Source organism: Oncorhynchus keta, chromosome 1 (genome assembly GCF_023373465.1).
Source record: "Oncorhynchus keta strain PuntledgeMale-10-30-2019 chromosome 1, Oket_V2, whole genome shotgun sequence".
In the NCBI taxonomy this organism is placed as follows: domain Eukaryota; kingdom Metazoa; phylum Chordata; class Actinopteri; order Salmoniformes; family Salmonidae; genus Oncorhynchus; species Oncorhynchus keta.
In genome coordinates, this window is record NC_068421.1 from 17,164,874 (window position 1) to 17,192,789 (window position 27,916).

Here is a 27,916-nt window from a genome sequence, read left to right on the forward strand (position 1 = left end):
CCATTGGACTCTGGAGCAGTGGATGTGTTCTCTGGAGTGATTAATTATGCTTCACCATCTGGTAGTCTGACAGACGAATCTGGGTTTGTCGGATGCCAGGAGAACACTTCCTGCCCAAATGCATAATGTCAACTGTAAAGTTTGGTGGAGGAGGAATAATAGTCTGAGGCTGTTTTTCATGGTTCGGGCTTGGCCCCTTAGTTCCAGTGAAGGGGAATCTTAACGCTACAGCATACAATGACATTCTAGATGATTCTGTGCTTCCAACTTTGTGGCAACAATTTGGGGAAGGCCCTTTCCTGTTTTAGCATGACAATGCCCCCATAAACAAAGTGAAGTCCATACAGAAATGGCTTGAGATGTGGAGGAACTTGACTGGCCTGCACAGAGCCCTGACCTCAATCCCATCGAACACCTTTGGGATGAATTGGAACACCGACTGCAGGCCAGGCCTAATTGCCCAACATCAGTGCCTGACCTCACTAACGCTATTGTGGCTGAATGGAAGTAAGTCCCTGCAGCAATGTTCAAAACATCTAGTGGAAATCCTTCCCAGAAGAGTGGAGGCTGTTATAACAGCAAAGGGGGGGCCAACTCCATATTAATGCTCACGGTTTTGCAATGAGATGTTCGACAAGCAGGTGTCCACATACTTTTTGTTCATGTAGTGTATATATAGTAATGCTCAATTTTTCAGGTAATATGTTAAAAGATGGTTTAATGTTTAATTTAATGTTTTGTAAACAAGAATATTGTGTCAGCAAGACACGGTTATTATTAACCTTTATGCAGGTTAAATGACATCTCCATATTACCAGGGATTAATTCAGAGATGAACCTAAATCAGGGCTTAACAGGTGGGTTAAATACCAGTCAAACCAGTTGTCAACATAATACACAAATCATGTCCATTTAAATGTCAGATTTAGATTTTATTAACAATAAATTACTTCTTACATAATTAAATTACACAATGTTTCAGTAATTATTTAATTGTATATTGAACATTCAAGGCATACAGTATGCACACGTATTCATACTCATCATACACCCACATGTTTTGTCACTCGCATGCCATTCCAGTGCTGTCGGTGTGTTGGCACATTCTGTGCAGATGCTTCAGGACCAGGTGTCTGTGGAGGGTTTTTCAAGTTGGAGAAGTTGTGCTAGATTTCCCCAAGTGTGTGTGTGTGTGTGTGTGTGTGTGTGTGTGTGTGTGTGTGTGTGTGTGTGTGTGTGTGTGTGTGTGTGTGTGTGTGTGTGTGTGTGTGTGTGTGTGTGTGTGTGTGTGTGTGTGTGTGTGTGTGTGTGTGTGTGTGTGCGCGTAAGTGGCATATCAGTATTGGCCTTGATTAAGCAAGGCCTGTGATTCTATAGGGCTCGTCTTCTCCAGTCAATTACTTCCTGCCCAATACTGAGCACTCTGTCATGTGATTGTTCTATTTACTGTACAGAATCATGAAACATTCACGGTTAATTTCCATTCAGTGCTAGTGGGTGGATTTTAAAACGTGCTTCTTGTATGGTTTCAATAGAGGAGTTGCTCTTTACAAAAGGGTGGATCGTCAAGCCGTTGTTCTGGGGTAATTAAATCTCTAGCACAGAAGCGCTTTAAAAAAAAATTAAGAAAAAAATTGGCCCATGCAGTTGAGGCAAGGTTACGATATATTCACATGTTACCATCTCCTTGAGAACTGTTTCTGTGGTTATCATCTTCTCCCATCACATGAGTAGCTCCTGTTCCACCGGAGCCTTGTTTCAGTTAGACTGGTAGTGCTGAATCATTTCAAATCATTCCACTGGAAGTACTGTAAGACATGCAGTTTGTTGGAGTTATGGAAGAAGTGCTCTGATCGTAGGACCGATCAGGGGATCCTGGTACCCTAAACCCTGGGGCCTGGGACCCTGGGGGTTGGGACCCTGGAGCCTGGGACCCTAAACCCTGGAGCCTGGGACCCTAAACCACTGAGCCTGGGACCCTAAACCCTGGAGCCTGGGACCCTGTGGCCTGGGACCCTAAACCATGTAGCCTGGGACCCTAAACCCTGGCACACCAAAACCACTTGAGAAAGGGAAACAGTTCATAGGAAATAATGTCATTGCATGATGTCACTTTCTTCCAATGCAATCCCATGCTCAAATCACATGATCTCTGTCATTTGATCCATGTGGTCCAGTAAAAATCGATGCCAGGGGGTTCCAACCAATCACTTTCAGTGTGGAATATCATGTGCTTCACTGTTCCTCCTCTGACTGGTCAGTCCAGGTACCGAAGAAATTTGAGACTTTGGGGGTTTTGGGGGTGCGTCTGCCACCCCTGGAGCCCAGCCTGGACCCTGAGGAAGCGCCCCCTTCCTGGGCCAGGTGAATCCTCTGGCACTCCCTGAGGTTCTGGGCCCGCACTTCCTGGTTCTTGATCTCCTCTACTACCCGACAAGGGAACCAGCCCTTCTCTCCATCATGGAGCCTCTCACCCATCATCCAGCCTGAGGGGGTGATAGAGAGGAGCAAGAGAGAGAGAGAGAGGGGGAGAGAGAGGGAAGAGTGGAAGAGGAGTGTAGGTAAAGAAAGAGAGGGAGTAAAGGGAGAGATATTAACTAACAGGCAGCCTGTTGAATCTACACTAGAGCTCCTAGTACTAAGACTGTAAGTCGCTTTGGATAAAAGTGTCTGCTAAATGGCATATATTATATATATATTATTATTATATTATAAGATCTCCCAGGAGATATGTTGTCTGATCTCACCGTCATCTGTCCTCTCCAGGATGTTCAACACGTCAGCCATCTCAATGGACAGCTCATCTGGCTCCTGAGACGAATACGACTGAATACACTGGACCTGAGGAGAGGCTGACCACACACGCACGCACACACACACACAGGCACATTAATACCATATACACTACCATTCAAAAGTTTGGGGTCACTTAGAAATGTTTTTGTTTTTTAAAGAAAAACATTTTTTTTTGCCATTAACATAAAATTGATCAGAAATACAGTGTAGACATTGTTAATGTTGTAAATGACTATTGTAGCTGTAAACGGCTGATTTTTAATGGAATATCTACATAGATGTACAGAGACTCATTATCAGCAACCATCACTCCTGTGTTCCAATGGCACGTTGTGTTAGCTAATCCAAGTTTATCATTTTAAAAGGCTAATTTATCATTAGAAAACCTTTTTGCAAAAAACTGTTGTTTTGATTAAAGAAGCAATAAAACTGGCCTTCTTTAGACTAGTTGAGTATCTGGAGCATCAGCATTTATGGGTTCAATTACAGGCTCAAAATGGCAAGAAACAAAGCACTTTCTTCTGAAACTCATTAGTCAATGCTTGTTCTGAGAAATGAAGGCTATTCCATGCGAGAAATTGTCAAGAAACTGAAGATCTCAAACAACGCTGTGTACTACTCCTTTCACAGAACAGGGCAAACTGGCTTAACCAGAATAGAAAGAGGAGTGGGAGGCCCCGGTGCACAACTGAGAAAGAGGACAAGTACATTAGAGTGTCTAGTTTGAGAAACAGACGCCTCACAACTCCTCAACTGGCAGCTTCATTAAACAGTACCCGCAAAACACCAGTCTCAATGTCAACAGTGAAGAGGCAACTCCGGGATTCTGGCCTTCTAGGCAGAGTTGCAAAGAAACAGCCATATCTCAGACTGGCCAACAAAAAGAAAATACTAATATGGGCAAAAACACAGACACTGACAGACGAATCTAAGTTTGAGGTGTTTGGATCAAAAAGAAGAACATTCGTGAGACAGAGAAAAAATGAAAAGATGCTGGAGAAGTGCTTGACCTCATCTGTCAAGCATGGTGGAGGCAATGTGATGGTCTGGGGATGGTTTGGTGGTGGTTAAGTGGAAGATTTGTACAGGGTAAAAGAAGGAAGGCCATCACTCCATTTCGCAATGCCATGCCGTACCCTGTGGACAGCGCTTAAAATTGGAGACAATTTCCTCCTATTACAGGACAATGACCCAAAGCACAGCTCCAAACTATGCAATAACTATTTAGGGAAGATGCAGTCAGCTGGTATTCTGTATATAATGAAGTAGCCAGCAGTCACCGGATCTCAACCCTATTGAGCTGTTGTGGTACATAAGAAGTGCCCAACAAGCCAATCCAATTTGTGGGAGGTGCTTCAGGAAGCATGGGGTGAAATCTCTTCAGATTACCTCAACAAATTGACAACTGGAATGCCAAAGTTCTGCAAGAATGTAATTTCTGCAAATGGAGGATTCTTTGACAAAAGCAAAGTTTGAAGGACACAATTATTATTTCAATTAAAAATCATTGTCTCTAACCTTGTCAACATCTTGACTATATTTCTTATTCATTTTGTAACTCATTTCATGTATGCTTTCATGGAGAACAAGGACATTTCTTAGACTGAACTCCAGTGTTTTCTCAATGCTGATGATTTCCTAGGTACGACTCATCTTCCTCACAAACTCTTTGCACTCCTTCACAATCTGACAATCGGGCAAACAAACCATTATATAAGGAACACATCCCAACACTCCCTTGGAATTGTATATAGGCAGTTAAATACATGCTCCGGAACTTTGGCGACTAGTAAGTCTTTTTTAAATCTCCTGCTTTGGGCTGGATGTGTGAATGTGTAGTTTATGTAAGGGATAACCAACGAGGGTTATGCGTTCTATGCAAAACAAGAAACAACGTAGATGGTGTGTTCAGAACTGACCTACAGAGTTGCATTATTTTCCAGAGAACGCAAAGAGCCCCGAGTTAATTATCCCTTTTTTCCAAAAAGTAGGTTTTTGGACATAAAGATTAACTTTATCGAACAAAACAAACATTTATTGTGTAACATGGAGTCCTGGGAGTGCCATCAGATGAAGATTATCAAAGGTAAGTGATTAATTTTAATGCTATTTCTGACTTTTGTGACACCTCTCCCTGGCTGGAAAATGTATGTTTGGTTTTTGTGGCTAGGCGCTGTCCTAACATAATCGCATGGTGTGCTTTCGCCATAAAGCATTTTTGAAATTGGACAATATAGTTGGATTAACAAGAAGTTTAAATTGTTTATAATACTTGTATGTTTGAGGAATGTTAATTGGCTATAATTTAGCACAATTGCTACTAGAAATGTGTTAATTTGCCAATAGAAATGTGTTTAACATCCAATGAAGTAGCTAGCAAGTTTACTGGATACAGTTGAAGTCGGAAGTTTACATACACTTAGGTTGGAGTCATTAAAACTAGTTTTTCAACCACTCCACACATTTCTTGTTAACAAACTATAGTTTTGGCAAGTCGGTTAGGACATCTACTTTGCGCCTGACACAAGTAATTTTGCCAACAATTGTTTGCAGACAGATTATTTAATTTATAATTCACTGTATCACAATTCCAGTGGGTCAGAAGTTTACATACACTAAATTGACTATGCCTTTAGTAGACAGATTGGAAAATTCCAAGAAATTATGTCATGGCTTTAGAAGCTTCTGATAGGCTAATCATTTGAGTCAATTGGAGGTGACCTGTGGATGTATTTCAAGGCCTACCTTCAAACTCACTGCCTCTTTGCTTGACATCATGGGAAACCCTTGTCAATGTCTTGACTGTATTTCCTATTCATATTGCAAATCATTTCATGGAAAACAAGGATATTTCTAAGTGACCCCAAACTTTTGAGTGGTAGTGTTTACCACCTGTTATTTGGTACCTAAAAGTTCAGCTGTTAGTAGTGCATGTCATCTCTGTGTCTGTGTGTGTCATCTTTGTGTAAGTCTCACCTGGTTGGTGGGCGCTGGTGGACATGAATCGCGTGCGGCGGTTTGGCGTGAGAGCACATATCCAGCGCAGCTTGTCACTCCTGGCAGCAGCACACAGGAACACATTGGAGATTGTTAATAACAGATCAATTACATACAGAGAAGTACTGTACTGAGTAGACTAGGTGCCGAGGGGGCTTGAGACTCTTAAATAATGCTGTTAGTTGTAGTCACTTACATGCTGGAGGTCTTGAGCATGTAGCTGACATGCCTCTCCTCCTGGTTCTCCAGAAGTTTCAGGTTGAACACATTAGCCAGCATCTGACCCTGGTCTTCCATGTCCTCAGTCCTCAGCATGGCCCGCGTGCACGAGTCCAGCACCTGGAACTTCTCACCACTGACGAAGAGACACACACATATACAAAGCCTCATGTGACAAAGGGCAGTTTGGCAGGTAGTAGACTTCAAAACAGCCTGTATACAGAATTATGTGTTGGGGAGGGCAATAGAAAGTCCCAGACTGAAAGTGGTTGTGCACTGCGACCCCCAATGACCACTAGCTGTCTCTGTGTGGTGATGTCATGTGCTGACCTGGAGCTGCGCTTGGTGATGAGCAGCAGGTTGTTGAAGAGGAACAGGTAGACAGGGTGGTGGAGCTTCTTGCTCCGCATGGTCCTAGTGCTCTTTGGCCCGGCCATCTGCTGCACCTCACCCTTCTTCAGCAGCCAGCGGGAGTGGGAGATCACCGGCACCGACTGGAGGGAGAGGGTCACAGGTTCAACTCAAGGTTATTATATATCATAGAGATCTCTTTTTTACATCTGTTTATTTGCTGTTGAAATGCCAACATTTCGGTCTTTCGACCTCCTTAATTTGGGATAGGGAGCAGCATTGGGAAGTTTGAATCAAAAGCGTGCCCAGAGTAAACTGCCTGTTACTCAGGCCCAGAAGCTAGAATATGCATATAATTATTAGATTTGGATAGAAAACACTCTAAAGTTTCCAAAACTGTTAAAATAATGTCGGTGAGTATAACAGAAGTCATATGGCAGGCGAAAACCTGAGAAAAATCCAACCAGGAAGTGGGAATTCTGAGGGTTTGTAGTATTCAAGTGAATGCCTATCGAATATCCAGTGTCTGTGGGGTCAGATTGCACTTCCTAAGGCTTCCAGTAGATGTCAACAGTCTTTGGAAGTTGTTTCAGGCTTCTATTGTGAAAGGGGAGAGAATACGAGCACTCAGAGTAAGTGGCTCAGTCGAAAGCATGAGTTGTTTATCGCGGGTGGCCGTGAGCGCGACATTTGTTCCCTTTCCTTTCTAATGAAAACAGCATTGTCCTGTTGAAACATTATTGAATACTTATGATAAAAACACCCTAAGGATTGATTAGAAACATCGTTTGACATGTTTCTATGAACTTAAATGGAACTTTTTAAACTTTTCGTCTGGAATTTGTGCATACCGATTACTGAACTAAACGCATGAACAAAAAGGAAGTTTTTGGACATAAAGATTTACTTTATCGAACAAAACAAACATTTATTGTGCAACATGGAGTCCTGGGAGTGCCACCAGATGAAGATCATCAAAGGTAAGTGATTAATTTTAACGCTATTTCTGACTTTTGTGACACCTCTCCTTGGCTGGAAAATGTCTGTTTGGTTTTTGTGGCTAGGCGCTGTCCTAACATAATCGCATGGTGTGCTTTCGCCGTAAAGCCTTTTTGAAATTGGACACTGGTTGGATTAACAAGAAGTTTATCTTTAAAATGGTGTATAATAATTGTGTTTGAGGAATTTTAATTATGAGATTTCTGTTTGAATTTGGCGCCCTGCAATTTTACTGGCTGTAGGCCAGGTGTTCCGCTAAAGGAACCCGCTTCCCAGAAAGGTTAAAGGAATCAAACAAGCAATCAAATCAAATTTCATAGTTCACATACATATATTTAGCAGATCTTACTGAGGGTGTAGCCAAATGCTTGGAACCTAACTGAGATAGATAACCTTTGACCAAGTCTGTCTGTGCCAGTCTGGCAATTTCACTGACTATATAGAATATAGACATGTTGTCACATGACTGGTGACTGCAGGTACCTTAGACTTGAACTCCAGTGTTTTCTCAATGCTGATGAGTTCCTCTGTACGACTCATCTTCCTCACACCCTCGTTGCACTCCTTCACAATCTGACAATCGGGCAAACAAACCATTATATAAGGAACACATCCCAACACTCCCTTGGAATTGTATATAGGCCGTTAAAGACATGCTCCGGAACTTTGGCGACTAGTAAGTGTTTTTTAAATCTCCCGCTTTGGGCTGGATGTGTGAATGTGTAGTTTATGTAAGGGATAACCAACGAGGGTTATGCGCTCTATGGAAAATAATGAACGACGTAGAAGGTGTGTTCGGAACTGACCTACAGAGTTGCATTATTTTTCAGAGAACACAAAGAGCCCCAAGTTGATTATCCCTTTTATACCTTGGCTATAATTTATCACATTTGCTACTAGAAATGTGTTCATTTGCCAATATAAATTTGTTCAACATCCACTGAAGTAGCTAGCATGTTTACTATATACAGTTGAAGTCAGAAGTTTACATACCCTTAGGTTGGAGTCATTAAAACACATTTTCAACCACTCCACAAATTTCTTGTTAACAAACTATAGTTTTGGCAAGTCAGTAGGACATCTACTTTGTGCATGACACAAGTAATTTTTCCAACAATTGTTTACAGACAGATTATTTAATTTATAATTAACTGTATCACAATTCCAGTGGGTCAGAAGTTTACATACACTAAGTTGACTGTGCCTTTAAACAGCTTGGAAAATTCCAGAAAATTATGTCATGGCTTTAGAAGCTTCTGATAGGCTAATTGACATAATTTGAGTCAATTGGAGGTGTACCTGTGTATGTATTTCAAGGTCTACTTTCAAACTCAGTGCCTCTTTTCTTGACACCTTGGGAAAATCAAAATAAATCAGCCAAGACCTCAGAAAAACAATTGTAGACCTCCACAAGTCTGGTTCATCCTTGGGAGCAATTTCCAAACACCTGAAGGTACTACGTTCATCTGTACAAACAATAGTATGCAAGTATAAACACCATGGGATCACGCAGCCATCATACCGCTCAGGAAGGAGACGCGTTGTGTCTTTGGTGCGAAGAGTGCAAATCAATCCCAGAACAACAGCAAAGGACCTTGTGAAGATGCTGGAGGAAACAGGTACAATAGTATATATCCACAGTAAAACGAGTTCTATATCGACATAACCTGAAAGGCCGCTCAGCAAGGAAGGAATCACTGCTACAAAACCGCTATAAAAAAGCCAGATGGTTTGCAATTGCACATGGGGGCAAAAATTGTACGTTTTTTTAAATGTCCTCTGGTCTGATGAAACAAAAATAGAACTGTTTGGCCATAATGACCATCGTTATGTTTTTAGGGAAAAAAGGGGGAGGCTTGCAATGCCGAAGAACACTTCACAAAATAGATGGCATCATGAGGAGGAAATTATGTGGATATATTGAAGCAACATCTCAAGACATCAGTCAGGAAGTTAAAACTTGGTCGCAAATTGGTCTTCCAAATGGACAATGACCCCAAGCATACTTCCAAAGTTGTGTCAAAATGGTTTAAGGACAACAAAGTCAAGGTATTGGAGTGGCCATCACAAAGCCCTGACCTCAACCCTAGAGAAAATTTGTGGGCAGAACTGAAAAAGTGTGTGCGATCAAGGAGGCCTACAAACCTGACTCAGTTACACCAGCCCTGTCAGGAGGAATGGGCCAAAATTCACCCAACTTATTGTGGGAAGCTTGTGGAAGGCAACCTGAAATGTTTGACCCAAGTTAAACAATTTAAAGGCAATGCTACCAAATACTAATTGAGTGTATGTAAACTTCTGACCCACTGGGAATGTGATGAAAGAAGGTAAAGCTGAAATAAATCATTCTCTCTACTATTATTCTGACACTTCACATTCCTAAAATAAAGTGGTGATCCTAACTGACCTAAGACATGACACTTTTACTCAGATTAAATGTCAGGAATTGTGAAAAACTGAGTTGCACATTCTATGCACATTCTAGAATGACATTCATGTCAATCAGAAAGGAGTATTCATCAATGACATGGTATAATTAAGCGATCATGCCCAAGAAGCCGGTGTTTGGAGGATGTGTTGGCACAGGTGTTAGGCCCGGGACGAGGTTGAGTGGCTCATGAGTGCCACTTTCAGAACTACTTCCAAAATATTATATAAAAGTACCAGAGAATCTCTTTAACAAACATTACTGGGAGGCAAAGAATATATGCAGATTGTGAGTCCAAAGGAAAGAGTGCTAGACCTGTTTTAGAGAGAACCAAATATTTATGTAGAGGCTATACTTGATGCTCCAATTAAAACCACATTCCTTTGTTTGTGGCAACTACAACTAACCTCATCATGACAGTCATCATTCCTTACAAAGCGTAGAGAGTCGTGGCAAGACTAAGTCTTCCCAACATGATGATGGTGATGATTGTTTTTAATGCAACACTCAACACCATGACAGGCCCTGAGCCCATAATCACAACCCGCAGTACTGAACCAAATCCAGTACTCTGTCATCTCTCCCAGACTGGTTTAGTGCTGTAAACTGGTTTAGTACTGTAAACGGTTTGGTACTGTTACCGTACCTGCTCCAGCTGATGGTGAGCCTTGATGGCATTGGCCTCCATATCTGAATTCTCCTCTGCCCTCTTCAGAATGTTCTGCAAGCAAACACAGCAGCAGAAGCTCAACGCAAAACTTACATCCTGGATACGGCAATATATTAGCACAGAGTAAAGCATTATCATAACTATTATTCGTGATTCAGAAATGCTATGCTCCCGCATCTTGGTTCAGCCCACTCTCTTGCTCCACTTACCTGGACCAGCATTTTGAGTCGTGTGATCCTCTGGAAGGGGAGGATGAGGAAGGAGGTGAAGGAGAGGCCTCGGACATGCGGCTGGTTCTCCAGGTGAGCCATGGCCTCACGGAATGACTGGTTTCCCTGTCTGGACAAAACACAGGCATGTTCCAACCACCACAAAGACAGCCAACTCAAAACACAGGCATGTTCCAACCACCACAAAGACAGCCAACTCAAAACACAGGCATGTTCAAACCACCACAAAGACAGCCAACTCAAAACACAAGACAGACAGCAACTCAAAACACAGGCATGTTCAAACCACCACAAAGACAGCCAACAAAACACAGGCATGTTCCAACCACCACAAAGACAGCCAAAAACACAGGCATGTTCCAACCACCACAAAGACAGCCAACACAAAACACAGGCATGTTCCAACCACCACAAAGACAGCCAACAAAAACACAGACATGTTCCCACCACAAAGAACAAACACAAAACAGGCATGTTCCAACCACCACAAAGACAGCCAACTCAAAACACAGGCATGTTCAAACACAGGCATGTTCCAACCACCACAAAGACAGCCAACTCAAAACACAGGCATGTTCCAACCACCACAAAGACAGCCAACTCAAAACACAGGCATGTTCAAACCACCACAGCCAGACAGCATGTTCAAACCACCACAAAGACAGCCAACTCAAAACACAGGCATGTTCAAACCACAAAGACAGCCAACTCAAAACACAGGCATGTTCAACCACCACAAAGACAGCCAACTCAAAACACAGGCATGTTCAAACCACCACAAAGACACCAACAAAGACAGACCAACTCAAAACACAGGCATGTTCCAACCACCACAAAGACAGCCAACTCAAAACACAGGCATGTTCAAACCACCACAAAGACAGCCAACTCAAAACACAGGCATGTTCAAACCACCACAAAGACAGCCAACTCAAAACACAGGCATGTTCAAACCACCACAAAGACAGCCAACTCAAAACACAGGCATGTTCAAACCACCACAAAGACAGCCAACTCAAAACACAGGCATGTTCAAACCACCACAAAGACAGCCAACTCAAAACACAGGCATGTTCCAACCACCACAAAGACAGCCAACTCAAAACACAGGCATGTTCAAACCACCACAAAGACAGCCAACTCAAAACACAGGCATGTTAAAACCACCACAAAGACAGCCAACACAAAACACAGGCATGTTCCAACCACCACAAAGACAGCCAACACAAAACACAGGCATGTTCAAACGACCACAAAGACAGCCAACACAAAACACAGGCATGTTAAAACCACCACAGACTGAATCAATGAGGTTGTCTGACCACAGACATTCTACGCAGAGAGTAGACACGCTTCATAGAACTGCTAGATGTTGCAGCAGACTACTATTACTAATGCTTTATGATGTTAGCGGAACTTTTACTCAGAGCAACAAATCACCACACTGACGTCATCCAGGCAGGTCCAAACACACCGACCACAGATCCATCCATCAATGCCATGTGTCCTGCGAAAAACCACAGCCGCCTACTGTGGTCCTTCTGTAGCTCAGTTGGTAGAGCATGGCGCTTGTAACGCCAGGGTAGTGGGTTCGATCCCCGGGACCACCCATACGTAGAATGTATGCACACATGACTGTAAGTCGCTTTGGATAAAAGCGTCTGCTAAATGGCATATATTATTATTATTATTATTACTGACTATGGTGTCACCCTGTCTTGACAGTACAACCAACTGCCCAGCAGAGGTCTCCCTCTCTAAAGTTAGCCTTATCTCGAGCTCAGCAAGTTTAGTTCTTTCCCATAGTGTTTTATAAGAATGAGAGGTGTTTTTTTGCATCGACTTTGCGATTGTTGCCCTCTCTGTGTGGAGTCTATCAATAATCTGATTAGGAATGAGAAGCAGCAGTGAAAATTTCTTAAGAATCTCCCAGCCAGCCTTGAGGGGAGAATGCACTCACTGCAGAGCAAAACAGCTGCTCACACTGTCACCAATACCTAGGTGACTCACAGCACCGTCACTGACTCTCTGTTGTTAATGGTTATTAATGCTATGCCGATGATCGCTATATCACATTATATGGAACACGTCAGCACAGTACATACAGGTAACTGCCAAAATAATGGAAACACTTGCGTAAATGAGGGATACAATGTATATTGAAAGCAGGTGTTTCCACACAGGTGTGGTTGGTGAGTTAACTAAGCAATTAACATCCCATCGTGCCTAGGGTCATGTATAAAAATGCTGGGCAGGCCATTATTTGGGCTACCATGGTATGCCCCAATAGGACGACAATGCTCCCATCCATAGGCCACGAGTGGTCACTGAATGGTTTGATGAGTATGAAAACGATGCAAACCATATGTCGTCATGGCCATCCAGTCACCAGACCTCAACCCAGTTGAACACTTATGGGAGATTCGAGGGCGGCATCTGAGACAGCGTTTTCCAGCACCATCAACAGAACACCAAATGGTGGAGTTTCTTGTGGAAGAATGGTGTCGCGTACCTCCAATAGAGTTCCAGACACATGTAGAATCTATACCAAGGTGCATTGAAGCTGTTCTGTTTCCTGTTGGCCCAATGTGCTATTAAGACACTTATGTTGGTGTTTCCTTTATTTTGGCAGTTACATGTACATCACTAAGGTGTGAGTAAATGTAATGATATGTTAGGTGATGTAGGTGATGGAGTTCCTAAAATCTGTCCCCAATGCCATGGAGTTTCCTACCCTAAATCTCTTGATACAGACCTACAGTGTGTCATATTTTGGAATTGCTTCACAGCTCTAAACTCCATGGTATGTTTTTTCCAGTGGGCGTCTGGTGTTTGGTAACTGGCTTAGCTCCCAGTGCGTCTCTACCATCCATGCGGTCTGTCCAGTAGGGCTGCCTGCGTGGGAACGTCACAGTCTTTCTCTCAGGTATGTGGTGATGGTGGTGAGGGACAGGACAGACATCTACGTTGACAAACAACCACACCCTGCTGCTGCTACTACGCAACACAATCAGCCTGCCATCATTATCAATACAAACCCTGTTCTGTTCTCTCATTAAAAACACTAATACACACACACACAATCAACCTGCCATCGTTATCAATACAAACCCTGTTCTGTTCTCTCATTAAAAACACTAATACACACACACAATCAACCTGCCATCGTTATCAATACAAACCCTGTTCTGTTCTCTCATTAAAAACACTAATACAGGCTGACACACACACACACTCACACACACACACACACGATCAACCTGCCATCATAATCAATACAAACCCTGTTGTGTTCTCTCATTAAAAACACTAATACACACAATCAACCTGCCATCATTACACAAACCCAGTTCTCTCACACACACACACACACACACACACACACACACACACACACACACACACACACACACACACACACACACACACACACACACACACACACACACACACACACACACACACACACACACACAGATATATACACATATCGAGGGAAATGTGTGCTTCACCCAGGTCAGGACAGGTGAACAGAATGTTATTCAATGCAGAGGTGTTCTGTTGTTATCATAGCCACAGCTCAAGGTTCTTAAGGTTCTTTCTGTTCAGTTACTTTGATAGACAGCCACTTCCCATTGTGCTGAAAGTCACATGTTATTCAGTCTGGTATGCTGTCATACAACTCACAGACCTTCATCTTATTCAGTCAGTACACACAGTACATAGGCCTACTGTGCATAAATCGCATAGATGGTCTTACTCAGTTAAAGCATGATTTGAACTGTCAATTCTAAATTGATAGTGATTTGTGATTGGGCAACAGTTTAGCACAGCTACAATACCAACCACAACACCATCCCTATTGTACTACTGCACAGAGAGGTTAACCCACATATCATGCTGCTGTAGACATTAGTTGGAGGGGTACTCACAGAATGCGTCGGTAGTTCTTCTCCTGATACACCTGGTTGATGACGTAGGTGATAAAGACGTGGAAGTGCTTGACGGCGTGGTCGTGGACGATGTCACACACCTCTGAGATCTGGAGGGACTGTTCGATGCGGTTCTCCAGGTCCATCAGGAACCTAAGGAAGATGTATAGTATGACATCATCAGCAGGGGACAGTTGAATAAAGGTCACCATACAAGTATTACAGTATGATCTGGAATGAAAGATGAATAAGGACTTGTTTACCTTTTACTTTCAGAAAGCTTAACATAGCAGTTTAGAGGGATCAGTAATCACATGTTGCAGAGAGCATGGGGGGGGGGGGCTGATTAGTCACACACACAGGCTTCTCTTACCTTTCACTGGCCTTCATCACCTCCTCAATGTTGGAGAACAGGAAGTGCATGTCTGATTGGCTGAGTGTGTTGACCAGCATAGGGTTCTTCAGGAAGTGGGTCTCCAGCACCTCCAGACTCTTGTAGTAGGATGCCTCTGAGGTCACCAGCTCAAACATGGCCTTGAGAACAGAGCAAGGACACAGGTCATGTAAGGCTCTCACTTACCATTCACCATCCAGTAAGACCTCTCTGACCTTTCACCCTCCAGTATAACCTTTCTCTCTCTCTCTCTACTGTATGAACTTTACCCCTCACCTCTTGTATGATGACCTCTCTCTGCGGTAGCTGGGTGAGCAGGCCGCTCTGCTGCACGACCTCCAGGTTCTGCCACAGACTCAGAGAGCGAGAGTTGTTCCTCAGCTGCAGCTGCAGGGCCGGTGGGGACGTCACCCCTAACCCCGCGCTGACCCCCGAGGTCAACCCATCCTGCTGCCGTCGCTGCTCGATTTCCTGCTGCTTGGATGTGTCCCGGTACTCCTGGTACAGGAAGGCTGGAGGGACAAAAAGGGACAAAATAGAAATGAAAAAGGACAGAAGCAAGACAACATGAGTCTGAGCACATGGTCATGTTTGTTTGATAACAATAAAATATGATTTGGGTTATTTAGCAGAACTTTAGTCTGAGGCCACATCACACAGTATATGTGGCCCATGGGGGAATCAAACTTGTAACTCACAACCACTCTTTGTTGTCTTTACACTGACCCCCGTGACCCAGAACTAAAACGTTCCTTTCATATTTGTGTGACATTGTGGAGTTGTAACTACATTAGTTATTGTGTAGAGTCAATTTGGAAAGAATGGATCTCATCTCATTTGAAATAATGGATCTCATCTCCTTCACATTTCTCTATCAGTCCTCTCCTTTCTTTCTCTTTACCTCTCTCTCAGCCAGTTTCAGGTGAAAGAGGGCTGGATACTTGCACATTGATAAGCAGGGTGGTTAGTTGCGGAGGAGAACATTAGCACTGTGCGTGTGTGAATGTGTATGTTCTGTCCTCACACTACATAGACGTTAAGGTCATGTTGAACAACAGGAAATGGTTGCATAAGCCCCCTCAGTCAAATTCAAATGCTCACCTACTGTAGGTGGGCGTATGGTATTGACACTTACATAAGAGAGGGAGAGAAAGAAAAGAAAGAGGGATATAGAAGACAGGGAGAGCGAGAGATGGAGAGAGGGTGAGATTGAGAGAGGAGAAAGAGGGAGGCATGCTTGAACCAACATGTTGACAAAAAGCACTTTCTGCTGAGTTATTCCATTAATGCATCCTTTCAAAGGACATCCATTTATTTACATCCACAGATTAGGTGTGACACTGCTCTGAACATCAGTATCTCAACTCATCTATACCCATTACTGTAAGTACAGAGAACAGAGCCCACCACACACTAAACTCAGCCTTCAACCTTGACGGATGCACAGTGAAGTTTTAAGTGATAGATGGATGCAACTTCAGGCAAATCTTGTTATTTTTAAGGCAATATTATGGGATATGTTGTTGTTAACAGCAGTGTGTGTGTGTGTGTGTGTATGTGCCTGCATATGTTTGTGTGTACCACCACCTGTGCGTGTGTAGGTGGTGGAACAGAGAAGATCATTATGTCAGTTCAGCAGCAGCTCTGGAGACTGTAGTGTGGGTGGAATACATACGTTGCCTCCACCTTGCATGGAATTGACAGTTCTACTGGCTATATTTTTCTCACCAACGTTCTTGACAATGTTGAGACTGTAGCAGATGGGTTCTACTTTCAATGGTGTTGAGCTCGCTCTTTCCCTGTTGCTCACCAACCTGAGTAGAGAGAATGAGAGAAAGAAAGATAGAAAAATGAAGATGAGAGATGAGCAACAAAGTCAACGACAAACCACTATTCATCCTATAATTTACAACAATTCAAGGACACTCATTGGATCATGCGGAGGTCTATGGGAGTCAGATTGAGAGCACTTCATTTCACATTGTCAAATATCATCTGTTAATTTTGTGTGGGCTGACTAACACCACATTAGAAATATTAGATATTCACATCTCAACAGACTATCAGAAATTCTGGTTCTCCCCATTCCTTATATTATGAGAGTGTCCATACTCAAGATCATTAATATGTGTTTTAAAAGACACGTTCTCATAAAACAAGACATATATTCGTGGCCCAATATTTTAACCAGGGACTCCTTTTTTCTACCAAGATGGGTTTGATAGAAGGTGCAGAAATGCTGCAACTCCCACTTCCTCTCATTCTCGACACACTTGTTGAAATGCGGCAAGAAAAATGAGAGGACTACACATCTATCTCCAGCCTGCCTAGCTCACTACACACTGTTAGTACTTCACTGAGCACCTCTTCAAAAAGATCACCCTCTTCAGCATATTATTACACAGAAATACATCACCTGCAACATACTGCACTTTCAATAATCAATTACCAATTAGCACATAATTACCATTTATCAACTATTGCGGAACCCAACAGTTCCTCTCTCCCCCACCCCACTCCACATATTTTTACCTGAGTTTGACGCCCTCTTCATTGACTTCCTCCTCCGCTGGTTGCGGTGACTGTGTACCCCCTCCGGGCTCCCGTACGGAGCAGGCGGCGGTGCGTTCTGAGAGGCTCTCCATGTCTTCAGTGTGTGTGTGCATGCCGTGTGTCCGGTACAACCGAGCGCTAGAAACAGAGGAGGAGGAAGTGGAGCCCCCTCCACACTGACCACTAGCTGGAGAAGCATCTGCACCCTTCCTCCCTCCTCCTCCCCCTCCTCCTCCTCTCCTAGTCCAAAGAGGGGAAGAGGCCGCGCTAGTAAGTGTGTGTGGGCTCCTGAGCTCCCCGTTGCTCGGCAACGCAGTTCCGGAATGGAGTTGGCGTGGAGAGGTTGGCGTACTACATAAAAGAGGTACACAGTAATAAGCAGCTGTAATAACAATAAGCAAGAGTGATATCTCTTCTTGAAGATGAGGAGGCAAATTTAACTCTAACTGTATTAGAGTAATGGAATAGTATGAAAATGTATGCAGTAAATACTGTAAATTGCTCTAGATTAGAGTGTCTGCTAAATGACTAACATGTAAATATAACTGTAGCGCATTCAGAACACTGATATTCCTTTACACAATATATGCAACAAAGAACAGTGTCCTGTATTGTCTTGCTCTAGGCTCACATGTCACTCAATGGAAAAGCAGCTCATAAAAGACAATGGTTGCTCCTGGTTGCTCCTCAGTTTGAGTGTGTGTCTGTGTGTGTGTGTTTGAATCAGTCTGGGCTGGGTTACGGCAAGGCTCACCGCTGTGCCCGGGGAGATTGCGAAGGTTTCTGGAGATCAGGGACACAGAGGGAGCTGCTGCTTGACCTGCTGCCTGGGCTGGGCTCTGGACCAGGCCTCAGAGAGGCAGGGCCTGGAAGAGGGAGAGAGAGAAAAATAGATGGTGAGAGAGAGAGAGAGAGAGAGAGAGAGAGAGAGAGAGAGAGAGAGAGAGAGAGAGAGAGAGAGAGAGAGATGAGAGAAGAGTTGATAAGTAAGGGTTTAAGGGAAAAGGGTGAGTGGGCAAAGAGTGAACAATGAGTTAGGGACAAGGAAATTAAAGTACTTTATCTCTATTTTCCTATATTAAACACAGACACACACACACACAGTGACTCTTTAGAGTACAGGGCTGATATGCAGGTAGTTATGACTTTGAAGCCCACTTTAGACAGAAGAATGTGTTGCTAGGGGAGTCTCCTGAGTTGGATTGAGAGAGAGTGTGTTTTCAGCAGATTACTGTACCCTGGGACACGTGAATAACTGGGTTTTCCTCCCAGTGCTAAACTAGTCTACTTAGGAATTGTTTTTCAATGGCACTGTTTGCCTGGCAGCTCCATTCTGGTTCTATATAAGCTCCTGCACCACTGACTAACACCGCCCAGACCTGCAAGCACTTGATTTCCCTCTGGCAAACTGGCATTAAGATGGCGAGTTAAGAGACTGATTATCTCATGAGAACACTCACACAGTGACATTTGAATTAGTCAGTTATAAGCTCTTGATAAACAGCTGTGCGAATCCTCTACCCTTACCCTGACGTTAACCATAATCTTAACCCTTACCTTTACCATTTTAAATTTCAACTTCAATGGGGTAGGGATGTCCCAAAGATATGACCGATGGAGATAGCTCGCCTTCAAACTCAGGTAAATTCCCCTCTGCTTTTCTGAGATGACCACCTGTTTATTCGGGGGCAAGTGCTTCCATATGCTCAATGTTATTGTTGTAACAGAAGATCTACCCACCCATTAAGTCAGGAATTATATGCTTCAGTTCAGCGGAGTTGCAAAGCGCCACCCTTTTCTGCTGATCTAACACCACATTGGCCAAAGTCACATGATGTTCTATATATAAAATATAATAGAATCCTTTGAGATAATCTATCCCTGTTCAGGTATTTGTAGCAGGATAAAATTAAAAATGATTTCAAAACAGACTTTGTACTTAAAGACTGCTGGAGGTATTATGCATTACATTGGCCATTAGTCTTCTAATAAGTTGTGATGCAATAGCCTACCAGCTTGGACAAAATAAGGCCATTTAATACTATGGGCACACATCTACCACACACTCCACTGAACATCTGTTGTATTTATTACACCCACAGAACAGCGAGTTCAGTTTACATTCACACTCCTCAGTAGCTATGGAACAGCCAATCCAGTCCCATATACTTCAGTAGTTATGGAACAGCCAATCCAGTCCCATATACTTCAGTAGTTATGGAACAGCCAATCCAGTCCCATATACTTCAGTAGTTATGGAACAGCCAATCCAGTCCCATATACTTCAGTAGCTATGGAACAGCCAATCCAGTCCCATATACTTCAGTAGTTATGGAACAGCCAATCCAGTCCCATACACTTCAGTAGCTATGGAACAGCCAATCCAGTCCCATACACTTCAGTAGCTATGGAACAGCCAATCCAGTCCCATACACTTCAGTAGTTATGGAACAGCCAATCCAGTCCCATATACTTCAGTAGTTATGGAACAGCCAATCCAGTCCCATATACTTCAGTAGTTATGGAACAGCCAATCCAGTCCCATATACTTCAGTAGTTATGGAACAGCCAATCCAGTCCCATACACTTCAGTAGTTATGGAACAGCCAATCTAGTCCCATATACTTCAGTAGTTATGGAACAGCCAATCCAGTCCCATATACTTCAGTAGTTATGGAACAGCCAATCCAGTCCCATATACTTCAGTAGCTATGGAACAGCCAATCCAGTCCCATACACTTCAGTAGTTATGGAACAGCCAATCCAGTCCCATACACTTCTGTAGTTATGGAACAGCCAATCCAGTCCCATATACTTCAGTAGCTATGGAACAGCCAATCCAGTCCCATACACTTCAGTAGCTATGGAACAGCCAATCCAGTCCCATACACTTCAGTAGTTATGGAACAGCCAATCCAGTCCCATATACTTCAGTAGTTATGGAACAGCCAATCCAGTCCCATATACTTCAGTAGTTATGGAACAGCCAATCCAGTCCCATATACTTCAGTAGCTATGGAACAGCCAATCCAGTCCCATACACTTCAGTAGTTATGGAACAGCCAATCCAGTCCCATACACTTCTGTAGTTATGGAACAGCCAATCCAGTCCCATACACCTCAGTAGCTATGGAACAGACAATCCAGTCCCATACACCTCAATAACTATGGAACAGCCAATCCAGTCCCATACACTTCAGTAGATATGGAACAGCCAATCCAGTCCCATATACTTCAGTAGTTATGGAACAGCCAATCCAGTCCCATATACTTCAGTAGCTATGGAACAGCCAATCCAGTCCCATACACTTCTGTAGTTATGGAACAGCCAATCCAGTCCCATACACCTCAGTAGCTATGGAACAGACAATCCAGTCCCATACACCTCAATAACTATGGAACAGCCAATCCAGTCCCATACACTTCAGTAGTTATGGAACAGCCAATCCAGTCCCATAAACCTCAGTAGCTATGGAACAGCCAATCCAGTCCCATACACTTCTGTAGTTATGGAACAGCCAATCCAGTCCCATACACTTCAGTAGTTATGGAACAGCCAATCCAGTCCCATACACTTCAGTAGTTATGGAACAGCCAATCCAGTCCCATACACCTCAGTAGCTATGGAACAGCCAATCCAGTCCCATACACCTCAGTAGCTATGGAACAGACAATCCAGTCCCATACACTTCAGTAGCTATGGAACAGCCAATCCAGTCCCATACACCTCAGTAGCCATGGAACAGCCAATCCAGTCCCATACACCTCAGTAGTTATGGAACAGCCAATCCAGTCCCATACACTTCAGTAGTTATGGAACAGCCAATCCAGTCCCATACACTTCAGTAGCTATGGAACAGCCAATCCAGTCCCATACACCTCAGTAGTTATGGAACATACAATCCAGTCCCATACACCTCAGTAGTTATGGAACAGCCAATCCAGTCCCATACACTTCAGTAGTTATGGAACAGCCAATCCAGTCCCATACACTTCAGTAGTTTTGGAACAGCCAATCCAGTCCCATACACTTCAGTAGTTATGGAACAGCCAATCCAGTCCCATACACCTCAGTAGCTATGGAACAGCCAATCCAGTCCCATACACCTCAGTAGCTATGGAACAGACAATCCAGTCCCATACACTTCAGTAGCTATGGAACAGCCAATCCAGTCCCATACACCTCAGTAGCCATGGAACAGCCAATCCAGTCCCATACACCTCAGTAGTTATGGAACAGCCAATCCAGTCCCATACACTTCAGTAGTTATGGAACAGCCAATCCAGTCCCATACACTTCAGTAGTTATGGAACAGCCAATCCAGTCCCATACACTTCAGTAGTTATGGAACAGCCAATCCAGTCCCATACACCTCAGTAGTTATGGAACAGCCAATCCAGTCCCATACACTTCAGTAGTTATGGAACAGCCAATCCAGTCCCATACACCTCAGTAGTTATGGAACAGCCAATCCAGTCCCATACACTTCAGTAGTTATGGAACAGCCAATCCAGTCCCATACACTTCAGTAGTTATGGAACAGCCAATCCAGTCCCATACACCTCAGTAGTTATGGAACAGCCAATCCAGTCCCATACACTTCAGTAGTTATGGAACAGCCAATCCAGTCCCATACACTTCAGTAGTTATGGAACAGCCAATCCAGTCCCATACACCTCAGTAGTTATGGAACAGACAATCCAGTCCCATACACTTCAGTAGTTATGGAACAGACAATCCAGTCCCATACACCTCAGTAGCTATGGAACAGCCAATCCAGTCCCATACACCTCAATAACTATGGAACAGCCAATCCAGTCCCATACACCTCAATAACTATGGAACAGCCAATCCAGTCCCATACACCTCAGTAGCTATGGAACAGCCAATCCAGTCCCATACACCTCAGTAGCTATGGAACAGCCAATCCAGTCCCATACACTTCAGTAGTTATGGAACAGCCAATCCAGTCCCATACACCTCAGTAGCTATGGAACAGCCAATCCAGTCCCATACACCTCAATAACTATGGAACAGCCAATCCAGTCCCATACACCTCAATAGCTATGGAACAGACAATCCAGTCCCATACACCTCAGTAGCTATGGAACAGCCAATCCAGTCCCATACACCTCAGTAGCTATGGAACAGCCAATCCAGTCCCATACACCTCAGTAGCTATGGAACAGCCAATCCAGTCCCATACACCTCAGTAGCTATGGAACAGCCAATCCAGTCCCATACACCTCAATAACTATGGAACAGACAATCCAGTCCCATACACCTCAATAGCTATGGAACAGACAATCCAGTCCCATACACCTCAATAACTATGGAACAGCCAATCCAGTCCCATACACCTCAGTAGCTATGGAACAGCCAATCCAGTCCCATACACCTCAGTAGCTATGGAACAGCCAATCCAGTCCCATACACTTCAGTAGTTATGGAACAGCCAATCCAGTGCCATACACCTCAGTAGCTATGGAACAGCCAATCCAGTCCCATACACCTCAATAACTATGGAACAGCCAATCCAGTCCCATACACCTCAATAGCTATGGAACAGACAATCCAGTCCCATACACCTCAGTAGCTATGGAACAGCCAATCCAGTCACATACACCTCAATAGCTATGGAACAGCCAATCCAGTCCCATACACCTCAATAGCTATGGAACAGACAATCCAGTCCCATACACCTCAGTAGCTATGGAACAGCCAATCCAGTCCCATACACCTCAGTAGCTATGGAACAGCCAATCCAGTCCCATACACCTCAGTAGCTATGGAACAGCCAATCCAGTCCCATATACCTCAGTAGCTATGGAACAGCCAATCCAGTCCCATACACCTCAGTAGCTATGGAACTGCCAATCCAGTCCCATACACCTCAATAACTATGGAACAGCCAATCCAGTCCCATACACCTCATGTAGGTCGTTTACACAAAACTCTACTTATCTTTTTAAACTCATCGACCCATTACTGTATATCATTCCTGTAGATTCAAGATTGTTTTGAGAGAGTATGAGGAATGAAAAAGTTAATCAACAATTGTACTATTCCTATAAGAAAAAGCAATTGATCAGATAAGATAAGGTTATCTACCAAACTGAAAGTTGTAACCAACTTTGGGGCAGCAGGGAGCCTAGCGGTTAGAGCGTTGGGCCAGTAACCGCAAAGGTTGCTAGATCGAATCCTTGAGCAGACAAGGTAAAAATCTGTTGTTCTGCCCCTGAACAAGGCAGTTAACCCACTGTTCCTAGACTGTCATTGTAAATAACGATTTGTTCTTAACTGACTTGCGTAGTTAAATTAAAAGAAAATGTAAACAGCTTTCACTAGAGGTTGAATAATGGTTTGACTTTGACTCAAAAAAATATCAAGGGTTACAGTCTTTGAAGAGCATCATCTCTTTTCATCCTGTTTTATAATGGTCCCACAAAATTTTACAACGTGCTCTTGTTTAACTAGGGCGCTTGACTCTCCGGACCTAACTGGTCATATATAAAGAAATGTCCCTCACACCCTAAAAGCCTATCTCACAGGCTGGGCAAAGTCTACCAGGGACCAGGAAAGAGTCCTGGAGAAATGAACTGTCTGTGTATATTCTTGGAAGCCTGCACCATGTACAGGTGTACATGGTGCAGATATTTATTTGGGGTAAAAACTAAAAGGGGAATGGCTGAATGGCTGAAATAAAAACAGCATACCATAACTGTGGTAGAATGCACTGGTGTAGTCGCACAGTTCTTAGTCCATTGGCCTATACATTCATGTATCTGAATATTTTGTTGACAATAGCGATATATTAGGGTGTGTAACAACCCACTGAGCACAGACGTCAGTTCAACGTAGAGTTTTTATTTTCACTTGGTTGAGTTGTCAACTAATGTGAATTAAACGTGAAATCAACAAAACATTTCACCCTTCCGGGTTGCTGACTTTTTGAGAGTCCAATCACTTTTCCAAGTTGATTCAACGTCATCACATTGAAATGACGTGGAAACCATGTTGATTCAACCAGTTTATGCCCAGTGGGAAGGGTGTATTTCCGTGACGGCAGCTCTCCTCTTCTCCAGCCTCAGGCTATATGAAGTGTGTAGGCTGGAGGTTAAAGGTGGTAGGCTAGAAGAACAGGCATCGCTCATTCAGATTTGTTAAAACAACACATATTATAAAACAATGGAACCGGTTCCTCTGGTTTCATTAGCTTTCATTAGCTCTCAGGACCGTCCGACCGTCAAGCCTATGTTCTCTGTGGAACAATACAACCGCTGCTGTTCTGCGGTCTATAAAACACCACAGAATAACAACAATGATACCCCAGACAGACTGGCTGGATGATTTTAGGAAAGAGGTCAGGGGTTCCTGTGTCCATCACTGGGATATAAAGATCAGTGGTGTAAAGTAACTAAGTAAAAATACTTTCAAGTCATTTTTTGTGGTAAAACTGCTGTACACATAGATTATCAGCATTCCATGCTACCTGAATCCCAGATATTTTCAAACTGAATGCTTTATTGTATTCTCAAACGTAATGACACTCTACTGCAGCAGACAAAAGACAAACTTTCAATTACTAGCCCAACACTCTAACCACTAGGCTCCCTGCTGCCTCAGGTAGCCTCTGCTTGGTGAAATTCAGAGCGGAAGGGAAGAGGGGGTATTCTATTCTTACTTTCAAGTTGTTCTGACGAGGCCAGCCTCTTCTTCCTCATGGAACGGTAGAAGCGGGAGTTCCTGCGGATGGGGGCGATGACCCTGTCATCCTCCTCTTCTTCCTCGTGGTTGGTGGAGTGCACCGATGCTGCGGGCTGCTTCTCAGGTGGCTCCTGCGACTTTTGTCCCCACTTGCCCCTGAACAGGGCCGTCATCGCCATGGCAATGGGCTCCGTGGGGTGTGTGTCCCCCTCCTGTTCTCAGATCCGGGATGGTGTGGTAGTTCCAGTCGGGTTTGGCTTCAGGGCAGAGGAGAGCGTAGAATCCATCAAATGTTAGCCAGAATCCAGGAGAAAATCCATTTCTGTCAATCTCAAGTCCCAGCGAGGCAACACAACAACAACAACACAACACACACTTCAGGGCTCAGTCTCACATAGGTTAGCGACTGCCCGGCACAGTGAGGCCAAAGTAGCTCTCCCTAGTCCCTCCTCCTCTCTCTCCTCTCCCCTCTCTCTCTACTCCTCCCTCTTCCTCCACCCCCTGCCTGGGGGGCAGGAGTGTTGTTAGTTACTCAAACAGCCATGGAGCCAATCAGAGTCAGCCCCCTCTCTCTCCCTAAGCTGTAATGATTCTGTGTATGACTCGCCCTCTTTTTTCCTCCCTCCCTCCCTCCCTCCCTCCCTCTGTGTACCGCCTTGCACTGCAGTGGTATTCAAACTTTTGCAGCAGGGACCCCATTTCTTCCACCAGAATTTCTGGGGACACCATTTTTTTCTCATGATCCCACCTCACTCCAAATATAATGACACAACCTTAAAATAGTTACATTTCTATTTTTACATCAACAAATATCCTTTCATTAATTACATTTTCATCTCTTATCAAAATGAAAAGAAACCAAAAAATACACTTACTCAACATGTTTTTTTTCTAATAATCTTTCTCAAAAACATTTGTATATTGTCCCATACAACAATCTGTTCTCTTAATTTTTAATTTGCTGACCCCACTGCAGACCCCGACTTTGAATAACACTGCTGTACTGTCTGTATGGGGCCTGCTGAAAGATATTCCAGAGCCCGGCCTGGCCTCACCTGCATGCCATCTCTCTCTGCTTTGCTCTTCTGTGCTCTGGAGAACCAGAAAAGCCACTTACCTGTGCCAGGGAATTCAGCCTCATGGCGATCACTGATCACTCCTTTAGTACTCCTTTTCTTTATATCCCTCCTCTCAAGATCTTCAGTGTGTTCCCCAGTGGTGTATACCTTGTATTCTCCTGTATAGGGGTTAGTCACACCTCAGAGAACACACTAAAAGCCAGTACACCTGCCAGTTCTCCTGTAGGTCCTCCAGTGTGGTACAGAACTGTGTGTTCAGATGATATGTAGCCTGTTGTCCTGCTTGTCTGTGGTGGATGATGGTCTCTGTAAACCTGCGCCCCGCTGTCTGATCAGTACAGTTCACGCAGCAGCATGAGAGAGAATGCCAGGGCTCCTTTATGCAGAGAATGGTTAAGTGAGGCCTCGTTGTATGAGCAGAGTGTTCGCCTCGCACCATCAAACTCCTTCCCTCTAATCAGACCAGATGGAGAGGGTCTGGGGGTCAAACACATTTACACAACATCCAAAAGATAATCGAGGAAGGCTGACAGAGTAACAACACAAGCTATCTGAAGCTGCATGTCTTATACAGAACTGTTTCTGTCTTGATCATCCAACTACAATAGTTATTGTGTCACTGGGAAAGATTCTCATATCTAATAATATATTAGAGGCGCAATAAGGCACACAGATCCTCTTGACGTCTCAATAACAACAGAAACAATCTCACGTCACACTGACAAAATAACAATGCAGATTGAGCAAGGCACCACACTTTTCCAGACTCACCCTACTGACTCCTCTCCTCAGACGGGCGTGTTTGTGTGATTCACACAGCTTTGTTGACTGGATCTACCCAACCAATCAGATAGATCTCTATTACAGTAATGTTTCAGTATAGAGAACGTGTATAGGGAGGAGAGGTACAGTAGAAAGAAAAGAGAGAGAAGTGAAAGTGTAAAGGATTTCTCAAATCAGTGATCCAAATAGGAATGTTTACTTATAGTGACTGTATCAGTACTCTTATTCTCCCTTTGTCAACAGTATATTGAACAGGTTGGTTTCTGAACACACACAGAGAGAGAGAGAGCGAGAGAGAGAGAGAGAGAGAGAGAGAGAGAGAGAGAGAGAGAGAGAGAGAGAGAGAGAGAGAGAGAGAGAGAGAGAGAGATGATGGGTTTCGGGGCGGAATGCGTTTTGTCCACTGAGAATTTTCCTTGAGCTCAAGTCAGACATCTGAGGTATGCAATATGTCCCTCCCTGAGGATGCAGTATTGTGTAACCTGGTTGGACATATTTCTGCTCTCACTCTCCAAGCCCTGTCTTTCTAGTTCACAGGTTAAGAGTGCCGTTTGTAAACTCCAACCACAGTGTGGTTATCTGAGTCGAGCGATGGATTTAATCTGCCTGCTCAAGGCATTGTTAAAATTCCACACCTGAAGCCTGTTGAGAATAATATGACACCTACTGGTTAACTATTAACTTATGCTCCAGGATAGAACATGTCTACAAAGTGCTTTTATGGACTCAGTCATAATGTATATCAACTCCTCTGGCTGAAGTGTCGTATCAGCTTTT

General features: G+C 43.7%; 1 protein-coding gene across 1 annotated transcript; it reads right to left on the reverse strand.

Annotated features, from left to right (window-relative positions):
• Window positions 1-911: 911 nt before the first annotated feature.
• LOC118391847 (ephexin-1-like) lies at window positions 912-27,227 on the reverse strand. The gene is made up of 16 exons (XM_035783419.2): window positions 26,395-27,227; window positions 25,255-25,534; window positions 18,324-18,435; window positions 17,549-17,920; window positions 16,745-16,830; window positions 15,293-15,528; window positions 14,996-15,156; window positions 14,623-14,775; window positions 10,670-10,799; window positions 10,437-10,511; window positions 7,846-7,935; window positions 6,343-6,506; window positions 5,990-6,148; window positions 5,773-5,852; window positions 2,748-2,852; window positions 912-2,486 (listed from the first exon to the last, which is right to left on the reverse strand). The coding sequence occupies exons 2-16, from the start codon at window positions 25,454-25,456 to the stop codon at window positions 2,236-2,238; spliced, it is 2,376 nt and encodes a 791-aa protein (XP_035639312.1). The 5' UTR covers window positions 25,457-25,534; window positions 26,395-27,227; the 3' UTR covers window positions 912-2,235.
• Between the last annotated feature and the right edge of the window lie 689 nt (window positions 27,228-27,916).